We start from the raw sequence: 23,886 nt of genomic DNA, 5'->3' as shown, positions 1-23,886 counted from the left end.
TGAAGGAAAAGTAGTACTTCAGAATGACATCTGGACTTTGGCCTTGAGTCATTGACTGGGAAGGGAAGGCTGGAAGATGTACAGGTTTGAGGGGATAAGTAGGTAGTTGGAAGTACAAGTCTAGAACACTCGAGAGAGTTCTTCATGAAGATATATGTATTTGGAATTCATTAGCAGATGAGTAGTATTCAAACCCATGGGCCTGGAGGACATCACCTATGGAGAGAATCTAAGTCGAGATGAAGAGAGCCTAGGATCAAGCCCTGGGGAATACAAAAATTTAGAGGTCAAGAGTATGGAGAGGAGCTGTCAAGACACATGAGGTAGAAGGAAAAGTAGATGAGAGGGCTGTCCCAGAAGGGAACAGAAAATGTGCCAATGGTGTTGAGAGATCCAGTAACATAAGGGCAGAGATGTGACCCTGTATTTGGAAACCAGGAGGTCACTGTGATCTTCACAAGAAAATCAAATGTTGAAATGGGAAACCTGGTCGGGATGGTTTGAGGGAATAGGATAGCAACTCTTCAAAGAAGTATAGATGGAAAGAAAAAACAGAGAAATGGGGCAGGAGCCAGGGGACTATGGTGTCAAGAAGTTTTATTCAAAAATCAGTGAAAGATCCTAGAGTACATTTAAATGTTAATGGAAATAACCCAGTAGAGGGAGATAAATCAGTGAAGCAAGAGATGATGAGAATAATTGCAAGAGTGAAATCTGTAGGAAGGAGGAGAGGACAGGATCCAGAGCTCAGGTGGACTTCAGTGGGGGCAGAGGTACTTCATCCATAGGAAAAAGAACAGAGGCAAATAGGGTACGTCTAGATCCACATGCATATGGCAGTGATAATCTATAACATGAGAACATTCCTGTCTGACTGCCTCTACTTTCCTCAGTCAAATATGTGGTTATGTCAACAACCACCTGTGAGGGAGAGAAGGGGGTATTGGCTGTTAGTGGGGAAAGGAGAAGATATTTCTTACTTTGGAAAATGAGAGAGCAAACATATGGTTTTATAGTTGGTAATCATCTATTTAAAAGTTATGGTAAGAAATTTAAAGTGAGACCAGTCAATATATATGAGAGTTTTTCTCCAAATCCAGTTAGAAGCTAAGGTCCAGAGGGAGAGCTGAATTTAACACTAATTAGAGATTTGCCAGGTGAATATGGGGGAGGGGACAGAGAGTCAGAGAGACTTTCAAATTGATTGTGGAATCTAAGCTGTCTTCAGAAAATACTCTATTCCCCTTCCCTCAGGGGTATGATCTTGCCCTGAGACCCCCAACAAGAAAAATCACACCAAAATACAATAGTCCAACATAAATAGATTTCCAGATCTAGGCTATTTAATCTTAAATAACATTAAAGTATATCAACAATCCAGGAACAACCTGTGGGAAGATTTGCCTCTCAAGGGACTCTGGTATTTGTCCATCTCATCTTAAGAGACATAATCACAGGGTCACGACCATGTACAGGAAGGTCTCCTGTCTCTCAGGTACACTGAAGCATGAAAAGATGGGGAACCGTCATTCAAAAACATCTACATTCAAGTTAAGTTACCTCTCGTCTTCCCCAAAGAACAATGGATAATATGGGTTGGAAACTTGCTCTACATTTGTATCATGAGCATTCAGATGGTTTTCCCTGGAACAAAACAATACTTTGCTCCAAAGAAACCATCTATTCTTCTATAACTGGTAAGAGGAAGCAGGGTGGGTTTTCCATTTTCTGGTCATCAGTTTGTACCTATGTTTTTGTATATGTGTATAACATGTATATGTACCTATGTACATGCATGTGTGCCCACACCAGACACTCACACATTTTCCACCCTGGCACCCTGGTACAAATGATTAAGCATTATAATTCCATTTCCCAGTAAATGCTATGGCAATAGACAATGTGGATAGACCCAATTTAGCCTGCTCAGGGTGAAATTAGAAGCACTTTATTTTTATAAAATAGGGAATTTGAATACTATTCCCCACTTCTAAAAGATAAAAATGGGAGGAAACCCCGTGAGCGCTCTTTAAGTCAACGAATTAATTTCAGTAACTCTTAGCTTTTAGATATATGCTTACATGATATCCAACCTTAAAAAGAGAAAAGGCAAAGATCACATTCCCAAAATTCATATCAGAATGCTTCTTCTGGGTTAGGATCATCAAGGTGAGGAATAAGGGGCAGAAGGGGTTAAAAGGGACGAAATAGTGACACCAAGAAATCATATGCTTCGTTCCCCATCTTCCTGCAGACGTACAAAGTCTTCAGTGATGGTGTCTTGGAGTACGCCGGCCTGAATCGTCAATTTCTCTTCCGACGCCTGGACCCCTTCACGCTCTACACGCTGACGCTGGAGGCCTGCACCAGGGCGGGATGTGCACACTCGGCACCCCAGCCTCTGTGGACAGAAGAAGCCGCACCCCAGTCTCAGCTGGCTCCCACCATCCAGTCTGTGGGGTCCACCAGCGTTGAGCTGAGCTGGTCAGAGCCCGTTAACCCAAACGGAAAGATAATTCGCTATGAAGTGATTCGCAGATGCTTCGAGGGAATAGCTTGGGGGAATCAGACAATCCAGGACGATGAGAAAATTGTTTTCACAGAATATGATACTGAAAGGAATACATTTATGTATAATGACACAGGTCTGCGGCCATGGATGCAGTGTGAATATAAAATCCACACTTGGAATTCAGCAGGCCATACCTGCAGCTCTTGGAGTGTGGTAAGGACCAGGCAAGCACTTCCAGAAGGCCTCTCTCCACCTGAGATAGCCCAGGTGTCTGTGAATCCCCCCAAACTGATGATTTCCTGGATCCCACCAGCACAGCCTAATGGCATTATCCAGTCCTATAGGCTTCAAAGGAACGGGGTGCTCTATCCTTTCAGCTTCGATGCTGAGACTTTCAATTATACGGATGAAGCGCTGCTTCCTTTTTCCACGTACAGGTATGTAGTCACAGCCTGCACCAGTGAGGGCTGTTCCACTAGCACACCTACCAGCATCACAACCCTTGAGGCTGCCCCTGCAGGGGTCAGCCCTCCAGCTCTTTGGACCATCAGTGCCACTCAAATAAATGCATCTTGGTCACCGCCATCAATTCAAAATGGAGAGATCACTCAGTATTTACTCAGATTGGATGGTAAGGAGTACCTTGCTGGGCAGAACCTGTCCCTGTTGGTTTCCCACCTGCAGCCTTCCACGCAGTATAATCTCTCCCTAGTGGCCTGCACCAATGGCGGTTGCACAGCTAGTGTGGCAGAGTCTGCCTGGACAATGGAGGCCCCGCCACAAAACATGGACCCTCCAAAACTACAAGTCACGGGCTCAGAATCCATAGAAATCACCTGGAAACCGCCAGGAACCCCAAATGGCCAGATCAGAAGCTATGAACTTAGGAGGGACGGAACCATTGTCTATACCGGCCTGGAAACTCGCTATCATGATTTTACTCTCGCCCCAGGTGTGGAGTATGGCTACACAGTGATGGCCAACAACAGCCAAGGGGGTGTTCTGAGTCCACTTGTCAAAGATCGAACCAGCCCCTCAGCGCCTTCAGGGATGGAGCCTCCAAAATTGCTGGCCAAGGGCCCTCAGGACATCTTAGTGAGCTGGGACCCTCCAGTAAGGACAAACGGTCATATCGTCAACTACACCCTCTTCATCCGTGAGCTGTTTGAAAGAGAAACAAAAATCGTACACGTAAACACAACTCATAATTCTTTTGGTACACGGTCATTCATAGTAAACCAGCTGAAGCCGTTTCACAGGTAGGTAACGGACCCTGGGTTTCCTGAGAACAAGCCACTGCCCCTTTCTATTGCGTGAGCCCTTGGTCAGTCCCAGTGGAGACTCTAACAGCAAGATGTGTGACGTGCCCAAGCCCCATCCGTTTAACCATCCAAGTAGACTAACTACGTCCTTATCCAGCCCAAACCTGCTTGATTACTTCTGGAGAGCAAAATTCTTGCAGGTGACATTTTGAGAGTCAGTTTTTTTAGAAATGTTTGCACTTCATCGCAATGTCTGGAACCAAGTAGTGGAGAGGTAGGGCCACTTCCCTGAGTCTGGTCCCTCCTGGAAACATGCCAGCCCCTGGTCAGTTCTGAGAACCCCAATGCGGTTCTCTGAACTAGACTGTGAGGCAAAGGAGTATTATTTTAAAGAATGAAAAAAGGGGCCGACATTGAGAGCTATTGCCAGCCAGAGTTGGACTGATGCGAAATTTGCTCTGGGGCCAGCCCTCCTTATTGAATCCAGCACGTCTTCCAGGAATAGTGAGGCTCCTCTGACTATTTCCGCAGCCCTTCAGTCAGCTCTGATCTCGTGGTTTCTTGGGACGGTGCCACTCTGCCAGCTCCTGTTTTCTTAGTGGTCCCCTCTGAGCTCTCTGATGAGCAAGGGTGTGTGTTGCTTTCCACACAAAGGAATCTGACCACCAGCCCTCTTCCCATCCTTTAAAGAATTGCTTGGCTTTTTTCCCCATCACATTTTAACTAACATACATCCCCAGAGAGGAGAGTAACAAAGGACATTGTATTCTTAAAATTTAGTAAAATGAACAGAACCACTTTAAAAGAATTAAAGGCTGGGTGTTGATTACCAACCACCATTGATAAAATTCATCTATTATTGTAATGTACTGATGTGTAGATTAGATCTCTCCTATAATTATCTCTGATATATAGTGCTGTTGAAATGAAACATTCGCAGTCTTATGCATATCCTAATGACAATTATTTAGGGTTGCATTAAATATTAAACAGTGATTAAAACTTCTGCAAGTATCTTCCATAGCTAATCCACATGCTCTGTGAGTTGGCTTTTCTCTTACTCTGATGCAGGGCATAAAAAAGGCCCATGTTAGCTGCAGAGCTGTACATTTTATCCCGGCTTCCTCTTTACCTGACTGGTACTTGGACGTTTTAAAGATCGTATCAGCTTGCTCCCCTCCGAAACTCTTATTCAAAAAGATTTCTAGGGAAAAAAAAAGCCTCTGGATGTGAGAGGGGCATTTTTCCCAGGCTGAAAAAAGAAAGTCTGATTTTTGTGAGAAACTTAGCCATGGGATTTAAGGCAATGAGAGATGCCCCTTCACCGTCCACTCTCATCGAAGATGTAAGTGACATTAACGACTTAGAATATCAACGGATTATTACTCAGCCATAAATAAGAATGAAAATTTTGTCATTTGCAACAATATGAGTAGACCTGGAGGGCATAATGCTTAGTGAAATAAGTCAGACAGAGAAAGACAAATACTGTATGTATTCACTTATATGTGGAATTTGAAAAATAAAACTAATGAATGGATGTAACAAAAGGGAAACCGACAGATACAGAGAATAAACTAGTGTTACCAGTGAGGAGACGAGGAGGGAAGGGCAAGATAGGTGAGGGGGGTTAAGACATACAAACTACTGGGTATAAAATAAATAAGGTATGTGGACGTAATGTACAGCACAGGGAATATAGCCAATATTTTATAATAACTTTATATAGAGTATAAACAATAAAAACATCAAATCACACACACAAAAATAAAACCAGGGCTTCCCTGGTGGCGCAGTGGTTGAGAGTCCGCCTGCCGATGCAGGAGACACGGGTTCGTGCCCCGGTCCGGGAAGATCCCACATGCCGCGGAGCGGCTGGACCCGTGAGCCATGGCCGCTGAGCCTGCGCGTCCGGAGCCTGTGCTCCACAACGGGAGAGGCCACAGCAGTGAGAGGCCCGCATACTGCAAAAAAAATAAATAAATAAAAATAAAACCAGAATATGACTTCTATATGAAGTTGGGATTCATGTCGTTTGGGTTTTTTCCAGCAGCTTAATGTTTACTGAGTACTGCAAATTAGTGTGTCCTCCTTGAGGTACCCCCGAGATGGTCAGTAGGAAGAAGGATCCTGAGAATACCCTAAGAAGCAGGAGGAATCTGACCCAGAATTTTAAAACCACCAGAGATAATCCAGAAAACAAATAATCCAGACGTGGAAAATCAAAACTGAGTTCTCAGAATCGCTTAGAAGGCAGATCTGCCATTCACAGCTGTGGATCTGTTCACCAATGAACTGGCAGCCCATCATGGTGAAAATGGGCGTGAGAGGAGAGGGAGGGAAGGGGAAGCAGAAAAGGGAACTGGGAGACTCCCCAAAGGGAGAGAGAAGTGTAATTAAGAAGAGGGCAAGGGGAACAGAAAGAAAGCGAGGAAGTGAGCGCAAGGCGGTGATTATCTGGAAGAGAGAAAGCAGAAAGTAGAAGACGGAAAAGCCTGGAAGCAAAAGAAGTAAAGGGAGAAAGGGAGGTGGCTGGGGCTTGAGGGGAAATTAGGGGTGTCATAATATCATAAAAATTAGGGGCATGGAAAAGAGGGGGAAAGCACTTATTTGCAGCCATAGGCACTTCAGACTAACAAAAGCCCCTTTTGTTGGAAGGGAAAAGTCCCTGTTATGTAAATACACCTTTCCTAGTGGCAGGAGACCCGCTATGAAGCAAAACATAATTGATTGGTTGAGTTTAACTGGATGGTGATAAGGTGTCTCCATGATTGATAATCTGGTGTGTAGCTGGGTTAACTTTGGCCCCGGAAGTTCCCCATGTGGTGTAAGGGAGCCTGTTTTAAGATGTCAGGTATCAGGTGAGGGGATTTATTAGCACAGAGACCTTGATTCCATGACGTTCCTTCCTGACCTGGAAACGTTCCTGGGGAATCATTTAGCTCCAGCTGCAGAGAGAGGAACTCAGGGCTGCTGAAAACTCGTTCAAACTCCCAAGATCTGTATTCTCCCTCACTGTGTTAAGGAACTCTACAGCGTACCAGAATTTTCCCGCTGGAGAGTATCTTGAAAGTGTATTCATTCTATACATTCCTGTTTAGGGAAGAATCGCGCCCACCCTTTCCAGACAGGTGAGCATCTTCCTTTAGTTTGGAAAGCCAGGAGGCTTGAAAATGTTCTAAAATTTCCGTGGAAACATGACTTTGTTGTCCTTGAAAAGGGTTCGTTGTAGGTAAGAATAGATATAAATGTGTCTGTCTTTTTTTCAGAAAACACTTGGCCTTTTAAAGATTCTTCCCACGAAAATCGATTTTGCCAATAATGGGTTATTTCTGCCTTGTGTCCTGAAGGTATGAAGTTCGAATTCAAGCCTGCACCAGGCTGGGATGTGCATCAGGTGACTGGACATCCATACAGACCCCTGAGGTTGCACCTCGGATGCAACCGCCTCCACATCTAGAGGTCCAGACGGCTCCAGGGGGATTCCAGCCCATGGTTTCCCTTCTGTGGACAGGACCACTCCAGCCAAATGGACAGGTTTTATATTATGAATTGTACAGAAGACAAATAGCAACTGAACCTGGAAAATCAAACCCAGTGCTAACCTATAATGGAAGCTCAAGCTCTTTTATGGACATGGAACTACTGCCTTTCACAGAGTATGAATACCAGGTAAGAAGTGTGTGTTACCAACAACTCGCACTGAGATGGGTGTGGGTACACATCAGCGCCTGTCTGGAAAAAAATTGCTTGCAATCTAAAAAGCCACTTAAAGAAACATGGGACTTATGTCGTTTAATAATATTCTTTAAAAAAAATTTAAGCAGTCAATGAGGGAGGAAAGGCCATATTCATTTGCCTTCTTCATTTTCTTAGTTCTTGATCCGTGTGATACAGGCTTGTTATTCCTATGCAGATTTCTGGTGAAGTATTTGCATTTCTTATTAATGAAGTGGTTTCTACCATTAAGCTTCTCTCTGTCAGTGTTGCCTTGGCTGGAAATACTCCTCAGACATAGACTGCTGAGAAAAGTCTAGAGGAAAACAACTAACCTGTGCACGGAGATGAATTAAGTTTTGTAGGAGGACAGCCTAAAAAAGAGGACTTCGCATATCTCTGAAAAGTCAGGAATTAAGAACACTATTCTGAAGGTATTTTGAAATCAATAGAAGACTTCCGTTAGGTTTGTTTTGTTTTGCCGTCTGGGTGCATTTGCAGTTTTCTTGTAAGAAGCAGCTCCAGTTCCTGTGGGGGGATGATTCCTCCACCCCGTGCTCAGCCTTGGTGGGAGTGTCAATCAATGTGTCAGGCTGTCACCTAGCCAAATGTTGGGCACCCAAGCGCTGCTCTGCCCCTCAGACTTGCCTGGGGCCTGATCTCCAGCAAAGTGACTCAGAATTTTAGAAGGTGGAGCTAAGTCCTGATAAAATATCTCTAACATCAATCCAAAGGCTTTTCTCATCCTCACCATTTCCAAGCCTGGTTCTTCAACTGTTCTTTTAATTACATATATAGTTGTCCCTCGGTATCCAAGGGGGGTTGTTTCCAGGACCCCTGCAGACACCAAATTCCTCAGATGCTCAAGTATCTTGTATAGAATGGTATAGTATTTGCATATAACCTACGCACATCCTCCCCTATACTTTAATTCATCTCTAGATTATTTATAATACCTAATACAATGCAAGTGCCACGTAAATAGCTGTAAATACAATGTAATCGCTATGTCAGTAGTGGCAGGCATGCAGCAAATTCAAATTTTGCTTTTTGGAACTTTCTGGAATCCTCTTTTCAAATATTTTGGATCCACAGTTGGTTGAATCCACGGATACAGAAGTCATGGAGAAGGAGGGCTGACTGTACCCCCAATAAATTCCCTGTTGCTTAAGTCTCTTGCTTGCAGTTTCAAAGGAAACTTCCTGAATGATGCAAGCACCACGTGCCAAGCACAAGACCAAATGCAATTTTCTAGAAGAGGAAACAGAACCTTGAACAGCTTACCATAACCAGAAGTAATAAGATCACGAAGTCACCAGGAATATGGCGAGCAAATCAATGAGGGCAGTGATTAGAGGTAACAGTTTAGACGTGAAAGGAATGTGTTTTAGGCCAGTAATGTACAGGACAAATTTCCCAATGAAGTTAGTAAGAATTGAAAATATAAATTGATTCTTGAATGGTGTGGAGAAATACATAGATATAAACCCATAATCCCTTGTTTGCAATTCCAAATCTAAAAATCTCTTTAAAAGAAGTTGTTGGGTTTTCTGTCTTTCTTTTTGTTTTCGGCCAAGCTGCGTGGCTTGTGGGATCTTAGTTCCCCGACCATGGATCGAACCCAAGCCCACGGCAGTGAAAGCACCACATCCTAACCACTGGACCGCCAGGGAATCCCCAAAACAAGTTTTTATCTAGGTTTGGTACAACTCATTCAGCAGCAAAACCCAGTTTAGACAAACCACACTATTTACAGCATTTATTTATCTCATTTAATATGAATAGTGCTACAGAAGTATTGTATTCTATTACAAGGGCATTCTGCAGATATTACAAAATATACAGTATATGCATTTTATTAACTTTCCCAAATCTGAAAAAATTAAAAATTATTTAAAAGCACTTCAGGTCCCAAGGGTTTAGGGTAAGGATTGTGGCTTATGTCATGAAGGAACAAAATATCTATTGATGCCACAGCTGGAGAAAGAATACTGTTAGAAACAGCCAGAACCTATGTGGCCACCCTTTTGTTCTTTATCATTATCTTTACAGAAAAGTATCAAGCTATCAAAGACCTTTCTATTCTCAATTGTCTAGTCCCCTTTATGAATAAAAGTGCACCGTTGTAAGAGAGCTGAATGGAATCAGCATGAAATATTTGACCTCTAACTAGACAAAACTAAGTGACCTGTGGATACTGAAAGCAAACCAGTGATTGTAGCTTCTTTGGCATCATACTGTGTCATTGGGTTAAACAATTGGCCATATCATCTGTAAAGTCTTCCCTGAGTTTTCTAAGGAATGGTAAACTCCAAGCATGTATCTTAGCTCTGTCAGTTTTCTTACTGTTGGAGGATGGAGAGAATGAAAAGTGCCCACCAGACTGAGAAGGTATCTTGAGACCAAAAATTGAGACAAGCAGCTCCGTATAATCGATGGATCAGTTTATTACACTTACGCACAGGGTGGGATTGAGCGGACAATAATCCTGAAACACTGGCAGCTGCACTCTGCACCGTCAAGGGACCAATGGGACAGTTTTATAGTTAACCTAGGGTAGGGGGTACGTGCTTGGAAACAGGACGTGCATTCCTAAGTCAAGATTTATGAATCGGTAACTAGTTTTGTGGGCCCTGGGAACATGTCAGCGAAGGTCTTCATCGTTGTTTGGGGACTAACAGATCATAGAGGCCGCCTGGTCCTAGTGATTATGAAAGAATATCTACTAACTACAAAGCCCTTGAGGCAGAGAACTGATTCACTGCACAGACTGCACAGTTCAGTCCTGGGTAGGGGCAATGGAAGGCCAGGAGGAAAGGTACGAACCCAATATGGCAACAGTGATGCTAACAGCCATACACTCACCAGAAGCTAAGGACAACCAGTTACCAAGGGACCCACATTTCAGAGGGGAGACAAGTTAAGGACCTCAGGCTATGCTCTTTTTTTTTTTTGCAGTACGCGGGCCTCTCACTGCTGTGGCCTCTCCCGTTGCGGAGCACAGGCTCCGGACGCACAGGCTCAGCGGCCATGGCTCACGGGCCCAGCCACTCTGCGGCATGTGGGATCTTCCCGGACCGGGGCACGAACCCGTGTCCCCGGCATCGGCAGGCGGGCTCTCAACCACTGCGCCACCAGGGAAGCCCCTATGCTGTCTCTTTTGTAACTGTTACTATCAGCCCTGTGTCAGGCTCCTCCCCCATACTCACATCACCCAAATGAAATTACTTAATTTGGTTTTCACAGCAGACTGACCTCAAATTTGCATTTACTAGCTAATCCCATGTTGTTACAACATAAGAAGGATAGAGAGCAGAAAAAAAAAAAAATCTAGTCTATCAGCCCCAAAACCAAGATTTTACAGGAAATACTTTGAAAAATATAGATTAAATGCTGAAATAAATGAACTAAACTATTGGATTTATTTAGCCTGTGCAAATGCTAAGTCTTTATAAATCCTGAGTTATCTTCCCGAAGTCATTTAGGAAGTAATGTACTATAAGAATTGATTTCCCTTTAACAAAAGAACATTTTGTCTTTGAGATGAATTTGAATTGCTCTCAAACCTGTCTGAGCGTTACTTTATCCACAGGCTGCTTTTCAGAAAACACCTTTATTGTCCTAGAGTCATTGGTTCGCCCACCATATCTGTGATTTGACCCTCCTACGGAGGATTGTGTTTTTGAGACAATCCATATATTCGTAGGGGATGAAAACAAAGAACCGAGAAACTGCCCAGAAATGGAAACCTATTCATCAGAAGGATGGTGAGGACCCATGGTCGGGTAGGTGGCCGTCCACCTGGTGTGCCTGGAGGGTGTCCAATGTCCCTCCCCACACCCCACTACCTGGCCCTACGTCATTGTATTCATTTCTGGTTTTGAGTTAAATCATTGAAGATAGCTCCCAAGCATTCCCTATGTTATCGAATGGGGGAGGGTGTCCTGCTGCTCGAGGCTAACAAAATCAATTACATACAAATGTAAATAAAACGGAAAGGTGCCTTTACTCAGAATGCTGGCCATCTGGGGATGGTGGACTTAGTGTCCCCAAAAACCACCTCCAAAGATTCCGCTTGGCCATGAAAGCTTTTCAAGGGAAACAGAGAAGTAATCTCAGTTAATCATTGACATAAGGGGTCAGAGTCTTCGCCATCCCCCACTGCATGCAGGCGTGTGATCTTCCTCTAGATCTCATCTTGGTCACACAGTTTGTTTGGGAGATTACTGAAGGGGAAGGTAGGGAAGAGATCTGGTCATCTGTTAGTTACTTATTCTTCATTTCTACTTCTTTGATCTATGGAAAACAAGTTAGGCCAGGTGTTGTGTGATTAAAAGATTTGAAAGGTGTGCTTGGACGGGAGATGAGTAGAGCACGGGGCCGCCTGGTATAAAAGTTAGTTACAATATAGCTTTGCTAAAGTGACAAGAAAAGGGGCTCCTTGCTGAGGGCGGTTTCCTGCAAAGAGCAGCTTACAACCCCCACTTGTCAGACATCATTCCATTTCTATGGGATTAGGGGCAGAGGTCTATCTTCCGTAACTTTTTCATGCTGACATAGGCACCATATTCTTTTTTTTTCCTTAATTAATTTTTATTGGAATATAGTTGCTTTACAATGTTGTGTTAGCTTCTGCTGTATAACAAAGTGAACCAGCTATACGTATACATATATCCCCTCTTTTTCAGATTTCCTTCCCATTTAGTTCACCACAGAGCATTGAGTAGAGTTCCTTGTGCTATACAGTAGGTTCTCATTAGCCATCTATTTTATACATAGTATCAATAGTGTATATATGTCAAGCCCAATCTCCCAAATCATCGCCCCCCTTCCCCCCTTGGTGTCCATACATTTAGGCACCGTATTCTCAGAGTGGAAGATGTCAACATGGGTCTCTTTGCTGACAAATTTAGTTGTAGCATCTCTTTGCTGACAATTTTAGTTGTCTGCTTACATATACGGGCAGAGCAAGCTACAATTATTTTGATGCACGCAAAGATATAGATTATTATGAGCAATAACGTTAATCCCATTGTCTTGAGGCCAGTTCTTGGAATTGTGCTAGCCATAGATTCAGTACTACTCAAGATGGAGCAGTTATGTCATGGCTACAGTCTGGTCATCATGCAGTTAGCTTTTTTCCTCTGGTGGCAGTTACAGTATCTATAGAACAACTCAGGAATGTGCATCAGACACCGAGTCTATGACTCTCTTGCCCTCACCATTAACTGCTCGGTTTTGTAGTTGGAGGGTGAGGAGGCCCTGCAGGATTCTGCTCGGTTCCACCTAGTCTAAATTAATTCATCAATCTGATGACCAATGATAGAGCTCTGGGGAAAAGAATACGGCACGGATAACTTCTGCTGAACGGGAGGGTCAAGAAATACCTGGAGAAAGAGATTCTCACTGAGAGAGGGGAGAATCATTTGCTACAGAAGATCTTGGAGGCAAGGACCAGCAGATGTCACCTCACAATGACTCACACATCAGTATGGGAACTGGCATGTTTGGTGGGCAGAAGCTGTGCGATTTTACAAGCACCTTCTAAGTTTTCAGTGATACCTCAAAATTGAACGCCCTAAGGCGTTAGTAGCTCTCGGTGTTTATAGTACAAACGGATTGCCCAAAGAGCGCATTCAAAATGCAGATGCAGAGGGGTGGGATGGCAATTCCCAGAAATCTGCATTTTTAACCAGCAGCTTCGGTGGTCCACAACCTACTTTTTTGAGAAATACTGTCCCGGAGGATACAGCCATGTCGCTATGCTACTTAAGCCTGATTTTCTGGTGCGGCTTTCCTAAATCAGTGTTCTCAGCCCTGACTGCACATTGGAATCACCTGGGGAACTTTAACAACATTCTGGATGCCAAGGCCCCATCCGCCTGTAGTTCTGCTTATGGGGTGGGTCCAGGCATCAATGCATTTCAAAAGGTCCCTAGGTGATTCTAATGTACAGTCAGGGCTGAGAATCACAGTCCTAAACCATCGTAAACTGATTGCCTAAGTAAGTGAAGCCAACTCCCCTCAAGTGCCTAATTTACATGATGATAATTGATGACCAACCTATTTACCTTGGTCTGTCCATGGCTTTCCTGAATCAGAGTCGTATTTATTGTTTTGGATGAAGCTGGAAAGGTAGACAGAATATATTACCTGCTAAGCTCATGTCTTCGATTCATCAAATAATTTCTTTCACTCTTCCTCCTGGATTTTATTTGGTTTTGGTTGTCCTTGTTTCATTTTGTTTTGTGTCTCACTTGGGAGGCCTGGATTTTGGTTGGAAGAGTAACATTCACCATCGTTTAAAACAGGAACTTTCTAGTTTTGATCCCTTTCAACACAGCTTCTACAATTCTGGGATTCTGAAGGATCAAACTCTGAATGATCAGCTTTCATAAAACGAGTAAAGATCTGAAATTGAAATCACAGAAATTTGGAGTTTTTAAAAAACTATTTCACAAGGATGAATGGGCTGGCTTTGCAGAGCGATGCAGTTCAGGGTCTCATCAGAGAACAAACATTTGTGAATTTCAGATATAATTTTATTTACCAAAATCCTACTTTCAAACAACTCTATAAATGTGTGATTCATACATCAATGAGGTGCCTCTTTACCAAATGAAATTCTTCCCATGCACAGACCTTTTCGTTAAATGCAGATGACAGGCTAGCTGTGCTGCAGAATACACAGGCAGCAGAGTGTTTTTTTCACAGACAGCACTCATTTCTATCATCAACCCTCTCAAAATCGGGATATACTAATATATACGATATAAAGCTCCGAATTCTATGTGGGGAAGTTTCTGATTGTTCAGCAAGAAGATTCAGACAGTGGTCTCTGCAGGTTTCAGAGACGGACCTGGGTGTGAGTCTGCTTTTATAAGAAGCTTCCGTTTTGACCTGCGGGGAGAGAGCTGAGACCGCTGAGCAGTTCTCAGTAATTGCGCATTCACATTCATACTCTCGCTGAAGGCGATGACTCACCGCGGATTTGCTTGGGCCGCCATGGCCCCCCTTTCGTTGAATCCTGCTGTCAGTGACTTAATTCGTTTTCCTGAAACTTCCCCACTTTGACAGATTTTTTTCCATAAGCACCCACGCACACCCAGAGTCTCCAAAGGCTTCTGGGGTCCCGGGACTGGACCACTGAGACCCGACAAATCCGCCTGGGAGGAAACCCCATGCATGACGCACTCGAGTGTGGGTCTGATCTTGGGGCTGCTGCTATGGAAGTTCCCCAGGACGGCAGCCTGCTACTTACTAACAGACCAACGCTGGCCCCGAACAATTCAGCCTGAAGGTTTACGCGGGAGAGGATGGAGGAATGGTTGGAGGGCAGACAGTCAAGTGGGTCCTCACTGTTCCTGCCAAAAGGAGCTGTGTGGCGACTCCAGGAGGGGACAGCGGAGACGTTCTCTGTGCCAGCCCCACGAAAGGCTGCAACAGCGTGGACGACAAGCTAGAAAGGAGAAGCAGAAAAGACAGCAGCTTTTAGTCCTTTCCCCCTATTTCTGGATCCTTGAGTAAATTAACCTCCTTCAGCCTTTCCTCACCTGGGACTGGTTCACTCCAGGGCTAGATTCTGGGGGCGTAAGTCATTTACAACCATACGCTTTTAAAAATTCTCATCAAACACTGGCTTCTCTTGATTGGCCTTGGTCATCTATGATTTGTAAAATCTCACAGGATATTTTCTGACCCTAAGCGATTTGATTTTCTAACAGTTTTTAGCTTTACGTTGGATCAAAGCAAGTGACTATATAAACAACAGAGTCCTACTGTGTAGCACAGGGAACTATGTTCAATGTCATATGATAAACCATAATGGAAAAGACTATGAAAAAGAACACATATATGTATAACCGAATCACTTGGCGGTACAGCAGAAATGAACACAACATTGGAAATCAACTGTACTTCGATAAAATTTTTTTTAAAAAAAGCAAGTGAGGGTATGAGACCAGCTTCATACACTAAGAGTCGTGTCATTATCCACCACCAAAATGGATATATGGAAGGATCAATAGCGGTGTTTCTGAAACCTAATTTATTTACGTACTAATAAATTTACTGAATGAATTAGAAGTATATTATAAAATATAAATGTAAATAAATAATAAAACTAATTTTTTTAGTTTACTAAATAAGAGTCCCACTTAGACCCTCGAGAAAACCTACATCATCAGTAAGGTGTCAGGACTATTTCACTCCAAGTGAAAGCCAACTTTCCCTTAAATGGAAGAGAATGGTTTCTGCTCACCTGTCTGGGAAAGGGACTAAAGAAGTTCCTTGAAACCAAGGGAAAGGTGCAAACACTTTTTTCTCTCTCAAGAATCCCTCTGGGAGCCTGAGATGCAGGATTTGACACTGTTGGATTCATTCCTTCTCTCCTTCCTTCACCTCAGGTTGCCTTGTTTTGGCTTCATTTTTTTTGTTTTTATATCTTTATTGGACTATAATTGCTTTACAGTGTTGTGTTAGTTTCTGCTGTACAACAAAGTGAATCAGCTATATGTATACATATATCCCCATATCCCTTCCTTCTTGAGCCTCCCTCCCACCCTCCCTATCCCACCCCTCGAGTGCTCACAAAGCACCGAGCTGATCTCCCTGTGCTATGCGGCTGCTTCCCACTAGCTATCTATTTTACGTTTGGTAGTGTATATATGTCCATGCCACTCTCTCACTTCGTCCCAGCGTACCCTTCACCTCCCCGGGTCCTCAAGTCCGTTCTCTTCATCTGCGTCTCTATTCCTGCTCTGCCACTAGGTTCATCAGTACCATTTTTCTAGATTTCATATATATGTGTTAATATACGGTATTTATTTTTCTCTTTCTGACTTACTTCACTCTGTGTGACAGACTCTAGGTCCATCCACATCACTACAAATGATTCAGTTTCGTTCCTTTCTATGGCTGAGTAATATTCCATTGTGTATATGTGCCACATCTTCTTTATCCACTCATCTGTCGATAGACATTTTGGTTGCTTCCATGTCCTGGCTATTGTAAACAGTGCTGCCTCATTCTATACCAGACTCTCTCCAGGCATCGGAGAAAATCACTACCCCAGCACTGCGTGATTCCACCCTTCTCTGTGCTTTGGTTTCCTTGTCTTTAAAATGTTGATAGGAGCACCACTGGACTCCTGGGCTTGCTTTGGGATGAAATGTGTCGATATGTGAATATGCTTAGGATAGTACCTCATACATAGAAGCTATTCAACTAGCATAATAATAACAGGTGTTATTATTATTACCCTCCCACCTCAGAGTGGAAAGAGGACTTCTGTCATCCAATATCCGTAAACCAACCAAGGGCAGGACTCTTACTGACATCCTAGCACCATGTACGTTCCTGTGAGCAAGAGAATAAATGACCATGATTGAATAGGCCTGGGCGTAGGGCCCCCTCCTTCAGTCAGGGTTTCATGGGTATGTGGGAAACACTTTCAGCCAGAAACCAGAGCTGCCCCCGCAACTGCACACAGCAGCCATGCTACCGTGAAATCGTTAGAATCCTGATGCTCTTTCCCATTTGATGCTCACAGCCATTCTGTTTTCCAGATGAAAAAACTGAATGAAAATCATACAGTTTGGACAAGATACTTAATTTCTTATAGCCTCACTTGCTCATTCAAAAATGGGTATATTGGGGACTTCGCTGGCTGTTCAGTGGTTAAGACTTCGCCTTCCTGGGCTTCCCTGGTGGCGCAATGGTTGAGAGTCCGCCTGCTGATGCAGGGGACATGGGTTCGTGCCCTGGTCCGGGAAGATCCCACATGCCGCGGAGCGGCTGGGCCCGTGAGCCATGGCCACTGAGCCTGCGCGTCTGGAGCCTGTGCTCCACAACAGGAGAGGCCACAACAGTGAGAGGCCCGCGTACCACAAAAAAAACGACTTTGCTTTCCAATTCAGGGAGTGCAGGTTCGATCCCTGGTCGGGGAGCTAAGATTCCACATGCCTTGTGGCCAAAAATCCAAAATATAAAACAGAAGCAATATTGTAAAAAATTCAATAAAGGCTTTAAAAATGGTCCACATCAAAAAAAATCTTTAAAAAAAAAGGGTGTATTATGAGAACTAAGAAATTTTGTGTGTCCAGCAGGATGCCTGCTACACAGTAGGGCCGCCTCCCCACTCTACCCTCAGCCTCCCACTAAATAAAAGAAGGAGGTGCTTTCTTCCAAGAGGGAAAAGAGCCAGGTTAACAAAATTCTTATGTCACTAACAGTCATTAAGCCGGTGTTAGAATGTAAACATCTCTAACCAAGAGCACAATTGGCTCTGAAGGTGTGATGCCCCTTTGATGAGACAGTTCAACCTTCCTGGTCCTTGCTACTCTCTTCCCAGGAAAAGAATGACTTGCCCATGTTCCCACGGATAAGATTCTCTCGAACTCTGATAGTCTGATTCTACATTTCTGTGACTGGTAACTTGCTTCAGATTCCTTGTTTTCTCTTGCCATCACCCTTAACTCATTCCTCTCTTAAGAGATTTTTGGTATCGTATTTAGAGAAAATTCATTGAGCATGTTTTCTGTTTGGCTTTCGGCTTGCATTTAATCAGGTATGAATCCCCCTAATGTATTTCTGACTGGCGTGAGGCTGTTGTCTGGTTAGTTTCTCCTACGGGATCTAAGCTGCTTCCCCCCACGACTCCCACAGCTCAAGGTTTTAAATGATTTATTGCTGTTGGCTGACTCAAGCCGTGCATGCGTTCTAACACCTTACAGCCTGAGCGCCACAGCTTAGACTGAAGACCATCAGGACATTTCGTGAATGGAAATCTGAATTCTGGCACTCGGGCCAGGGACCGTGTTCTTTTTGGCCATCAGGTCTTTTGTTGCAACAGGAGGTCATCTCTACCTGTGAGGGCGCACAGGAGCACGTCTGTTCTTTTTCTGTCCCTCATGGCACCCCCTAGGGCTCTACTCCTAAGCCTTTTGTCAGCGATCTCTACGTTGCCTTTGAGACAAGTTACTCGTCTGAAGATGGGTTGCTTCTCACCTTCCTGTTGACCCAACTCACTTAAGCCATGATTGATCCTCCTGTCTCTGTGTTGGAAGCTTGTTGGCTGGGCGTAAAACGTTCAATGCAACCAAGTTTTCTCCGAGTGAATGTAGGTAATGTAGAATTCCAACCTGCCCTCATGGCTTTTCACAAACGGTTCCTGCTCAGCGAGGTAGCCATAAAAATGAAGGTTCTCCAAAGTCACCTGAAACTTAGGAAAGGGTGAGACATGTTTTCCTTCTTTCCCTTTATCTTCTAAGTTGAGGATTTACTAACTTGTAGTTATTACGCAGCCACCAAGTTCAGAGTGTATGTCTAGTTGCTAGGATTGGTGCAAGAGGCTAAAAACCATGGACTCTGCCGCTCAGGGGCTTAAAGTTGAGTGGATAAGACAAAGAAACAGACAACTCCTCATCTTCAGGGACAGCCCAGTCCCACACCAAACTCTCCTGGACACTCTCATTCCACTCTCTGGCCAGATGGTCTTGAGGAGCACGGGTGGTTCCTTGGCATTAAAGACGAGAAGCATTCCACAGAGACGTGAGGAGGGACTATTTCTCTATTTCTGCAGTCTCACAAAAGATGCTCTTTCCAAATGTCTCCATCCTTATGAGCAAATGCATCTCTCAGCCTGCACACTGTTATTGGTACCTTGGAAGGGTTCAAAATGTTCTCCCCTCCAGCAGTCAGAATCTCAGCAGGAAGCAGTTAAATGTCAAAAGGACATTTAAAGAGAATGTAATGAAAAGACTTTATGGAGGTATGGGCAGGATTAAGAGAATCAATAAGGGATATTAACATATTCTGGGACTAGCCATAGCCAGAAGCCATTACCTCTAGACCTAAAAGGACAAGAGGAAGAAGCTGTTTCCGGAACCCAGTAAATGCTATAGCCAGTGGGGTGGGGCTGCCATTCAGAAGCTGTGCCCATAGAGAAGGAACGCAGACTGTTGCCAAACCAGGATGCCAAAGAGAGAGAGAAGGAGAAAACAAAACCTTTCTCCTTCTTTTGTAAAGCAGTTTGCAGAACCAGCTTCACGGGCTACAGAGAGGAGCAGGGAAGGGCAGAGAATGGATCTGGGGACAAACAGAGAATACCCAGCACATCCCCTGTACCCCAGGTTGGCGCCGCTTCTCACCCATGTTGTGGCAATACCTTCTCCAGTAGAATTCTTTTTGGGCTAGAGGATCACCTGGCAAGCTTTGGCTTGCCACTCTGCGATTATTGATAAAACACTAAGTAACTCTGAAGGCTTTAGGAGGATTGCACTTAAGTACTTGGGCTAATGGTGTATTTCCATTAAGTTCCAAATAAATGTCTCTGTCTCTAGGAAGCAATCAAATCTACAGATGGTGACAAACACGTTAACATATTGAAGTAAATCAGATGCCGTCGATGAAAATCTTGAAGAAGATGGTCGAGGTTTTCTCTTGTAAATTGATTTATCTATCTGTTGGTGAATCTGATCATTACTAAGATGCCTATAGGTGTCTAGGAAACTGCACAGTTCTCTCCCAAAGGCATATTTTCAATGGAAATTGGAAACAAAATTCTTCACTTCGAAGAATCCATTGAATTGCTTCACCATTTTCTTTTTACATACTTTGGGGTGCTTTTGAGAAATGTTAATTCATAATAATGTTAAATGGAGGATGCCACCCAATCAACAGATTTTGACGCAGCAGCAGTATTTCTGAAAAGCCAGACTTTTGTTTATTCTAACCCTCAGAGTTCTAGAGTGAAGAAGTACCCAGAGACAGAGACACAGAGAGACGAGGGCTGACCTCAGAATGTAGTGAGGGTTTTCAGATCTATTGTTGATCCATAACAGCCAAATGGACCCAGAAGTGAGTTACAGAATTGCTGTTTAGTCTCACTTTCTCTTCCAAGGGGTCATATCCTGACTTTTCACACAAATAATATAATAATAACCATCGTTATGTATTTAGTGCTTGCTGTGTGCTAAAGACTATGTTAAAAATTTTACGTACATTAACTCATAATAATCATTTGAGACAAGGATTATTCTGAACAATTACCCTTAGAAATCCGAGGCACTGCGAGGTTAGTTAACATACCCAAGGATGCAGCCGGTGAGCAGGAGAACTCGAATTTGAACATAGAAATTCAAGTTCTAAAGACTGTGTTCTTAAATTCACCCTCCGGTTACTCCACATTGTGTTTGTGTACAGTTCTGGGGCTTTCAAAATCTTAATAAAATATTTACAAATGTACTTATCCACCACCGCATTCCTCAAAATTTATAGCAACTTTATTGCATGTAAATCTCAGAATAGTCCTGTGAGGTAGAGATTATTTTTTCCATATAATCAGGAAACTGAATGACCCAGTGAGGTGCCCAGTCAGAAGACGTTAGAGTCAGAACTTGAGTCCAGATGTTCTGATCCCAAATCCCGTCCTCATTCTGCTGAAGCACAGTGTCCTCAAGTCACACCCATCAGGAGCATGAACTCCTGACTCTGCAAGGATAAACTGACTCAAGTTGTAATCTAGGCTGCATGACTTACTGGTTCTGTGTTCTCAGCCAGTAATTTACTCTCTAAGCCTCAGTTTCCTTACCTGTAAAATTGGGAATGAAAAAGCCTACCTTAGTAGTTTTACTGACCAGGGTTCTTAGCCTCCTTAATCAATATAAATTGATCAGAGGCCAGACAAGAAATTCAGGCAAGGCTTTATCGGGGCCCCTGCTGCAGCAGGAGGGGAGCGAGAACAAGCAACAGGTCTCCTTGCTTGCTCGCCAAGACAGCGGGGAGCTGGTTCCTTACATGGGGTGAGGGTAGGGATGTGTCCGTGGGTCGGGTCAGAGGGTGGCTTAGGTGATCTGTCCACGCCTTTGGTGATGTTGAGTGCAGGGGGCATGTGCAGTCCCCCACTTTTGCTCCTGGCTCTTCAGAAGTGGCAGTTGGCTTTTTTTGGTCTTCTTGTATCTTTTTGTCCATAATTTTGCCCCAAACTTGCATGCACATAGTTATTTTTAGTCCCTTATAGTTTCTTTGTATTTTGTAGCTTGAGGAGACGTTTGTCCAGATGCAAGAACTGCAGCAAAGGGTCCCAGGTCCCAGCCTGTTTCAGTAGGATTGCTATGAGCTTTAAATAAGTTAATTTAAAGGCCAGGACAGTGTCACTCACATATAAAAGTAAAATTTAAGATATAAATATATAGGAAGTAGTCAATATCCAGTTATCCCTCTACAATGTAAGTCAGATAGTCGCTCCTTTACAGGGAACCCTCCCTTGGCCTCCCATGAAACGCAAACTCCTCTCTGGCTCAGTGAGGTCTTTCATGGTCTGACTTTTGTCCACATCTGTCATCATCCTGTCACTGTCTGGCCCTTACTCTCCAAGTCCAGCGGCACCAAACATTTTTGAGACTCCAGCCTCATGGCCTTTTGCGCTTGCCCTCCCTTTGCCTAGAATGTTCTCCCCCCAGGTCTTCATATGGTGGCCTCCTGCTTGTCCTTAGTATCCCAGCTTATCACCTCCTGAGAGCACCTCCTGGACGACTCACCCATTCTCTACTCCATTGCTATAGGCTGTAAGTTGTTTCCTTTCTAGCATGTATCATCACCTTTTCGTTTTGTGTTTATTGGCTGGCTCTCCCTAACAGGGTGTTAACTCCAGCCTTGTTCCCTGTTGTCTCCCCAACTCATAGAATAGTGCCTGGAACATAGAATGGCTCAGTGAGTACGGATGATAAATAATCTTACCTAGTTAACTATACTGTCACTTCTTGAGAAGTTAATCATGATTGGTGATTGTGAGCTTAGCTTACTCTAGCAACTAATTCTGGAGAAAGGATATGTTTCCAGTGTTACGTTAGTAGGGTATAGTTATGATCTCAGTTAACACAGCGGAATTTTTACACATGTTTGGAACAGTAGGGAAAGTATTTGAGTAGCATTTGCCTCTGTACAACATGCAATATTGTTTAAAGCATGACACGTGGCAGCAGGTATGGATGCTGTGATGTTTGTGGTCATTGTCACCACCTCACTTTGGGGCTGTTCTCTGCAGAAACAGCCAGCCCGTGCAGGGGTCAATGACAGCTCTAGGGCAGGATCTCAAACACTTACAAGATGTGTCCAGACCCTCCTTCAATAGAAAAAAGTAGAGAGTTCAGGCTTTTACATCACATACCTGTATTAGAAGGCTGGCCCTGCCACATACCAAGGTGCATAAACTTCTCTGTACCTCTGTTTCCCTGTGTGTAAACTGGTGATGATGCTAATACCAGCCTCATAGGATTGCTGAGAGGATGAAATAAATGAGTACATGTAATACCCTTATAAAAGTATAAGTGCTCAATAAACCCATGACCTACTTTTACGTATCCTCCATGAGAGCTGGATGGGACTGGGTTCCTATTTTCTCTCAGGGAGAGCAGACACAAGCAATAAAAAGGAGTATGATAAATTCCAAATTTTCATTATCATTACGAACATCACATGGAAGCTAGTTTCAGTATTCTCCACTAATGCTGAAGCCAATTTTCCCCTCCTTCTATTTTAGAAGAGCGCCGTTAATATTTGTTGAGCGCCCACAAAGGGCAAGGCTGTGTGCTCAGCAGTAGTGACAGAAGACACCCATTTCTAGCAAGGAAAATGTCTTGTAACCTCTTTACTAGCTTCACATCTCTGAATTTCAAAAGCACCGGTAGAAAGGAACACAATGTTCTGCTGTACCCTTCGTCCCCTGGGTCCCAGAATTCAATTAAAATTGTGTTCCATCTTGCCCGATCCAAAGTGTTTTAGATTAAAGAAGCCCGGAAGGCAAGGACCCTATCTGTAAAAGCATAACTATTAATGGACCCAGCAAAGCACCATGCAAACAGAGATGCTGAGAAAAGTCCACCTGATGAGGAAAGAAAATCAGATAGGTAGATGGTTAAACAGATAGCTACACAGAGCTTTTCAGCAAGTTATTCCTTTATGACTGCAGCCTACAGGACTGTTCATGAAATTTTTTTAAAAAATCTTGTTATCATTTCAGATTTATTGCCTTCCCTTTTTAGCCACGAGTCTCTCTTAACCACGGTTCTGGAAAAGTCCGTTTTGGCACGTTGCTCTTCGAACATATTCGAAACCCCCGGCAAGCTACCCTTTAAAAAGACATTAGCGTGAGTGCCATGGGAAAATATACTCCAAGGTTGTAGATAAATTGATATGATTTCCTTGATTGTATCTTTTTATTTATGAGGCATAATTTATGAGTGCTGGAGAGCAAACTGCAGTGAGTGATGACTAACTACAGCCCAAGTCATAAATCAGGAGCAGTGAAAAAAGAGGTGATTTTGATCGAATCTATTGAATTAGCTGTTGGCCTCAGCCAATACAGGTATCGGAAAGACCTTTTTAATATCTATT

At 43.6% G+C, this 23,886-nt stretch overlaps 1 protein-coding gene across 1 annotated transcript in view; it reads left to right on the top strand.

Annotated features, from left to right (window-relative positions):
* USH2A (usherin) overlaps positions 1 to 23,886 on the top strand; it is a gene marked incomplete at its 5' end in the record, with an annotated part of 770,156 nt that overhangs the window by 691,574 nt on the left and 54,696 nt on the right. The window contains 2 exons of the mRNA XM_082666701.1: positions 2,255 to 3,771; positions 7,125 to 7,446. Coding sequence (XP_082522827.1) covers positions 2,255 to 3,771; positions 7,125 to 7,446 — 1,839 coding nt within the window. The remainder of the gene's footprint in view (positions 1 to 2,254; positions 3,772 to 7,124; positions 7,447 to 23,886) is intronic.

This window comes from Grampus griseus (genome assembly GCF_964374135.1).
Source record: "Grampus griseus genome assembly, chromosome: 1".
Taxonomy (NCBI): Eukaryota; Metazoa; Chordata; class Mammalia; order Artiodactyla; family Delphinidae; genus Grampus; species Grampus griseus.
This window is presented reverse-complemented; position numbering and strand designations above follow the sequence as displayed.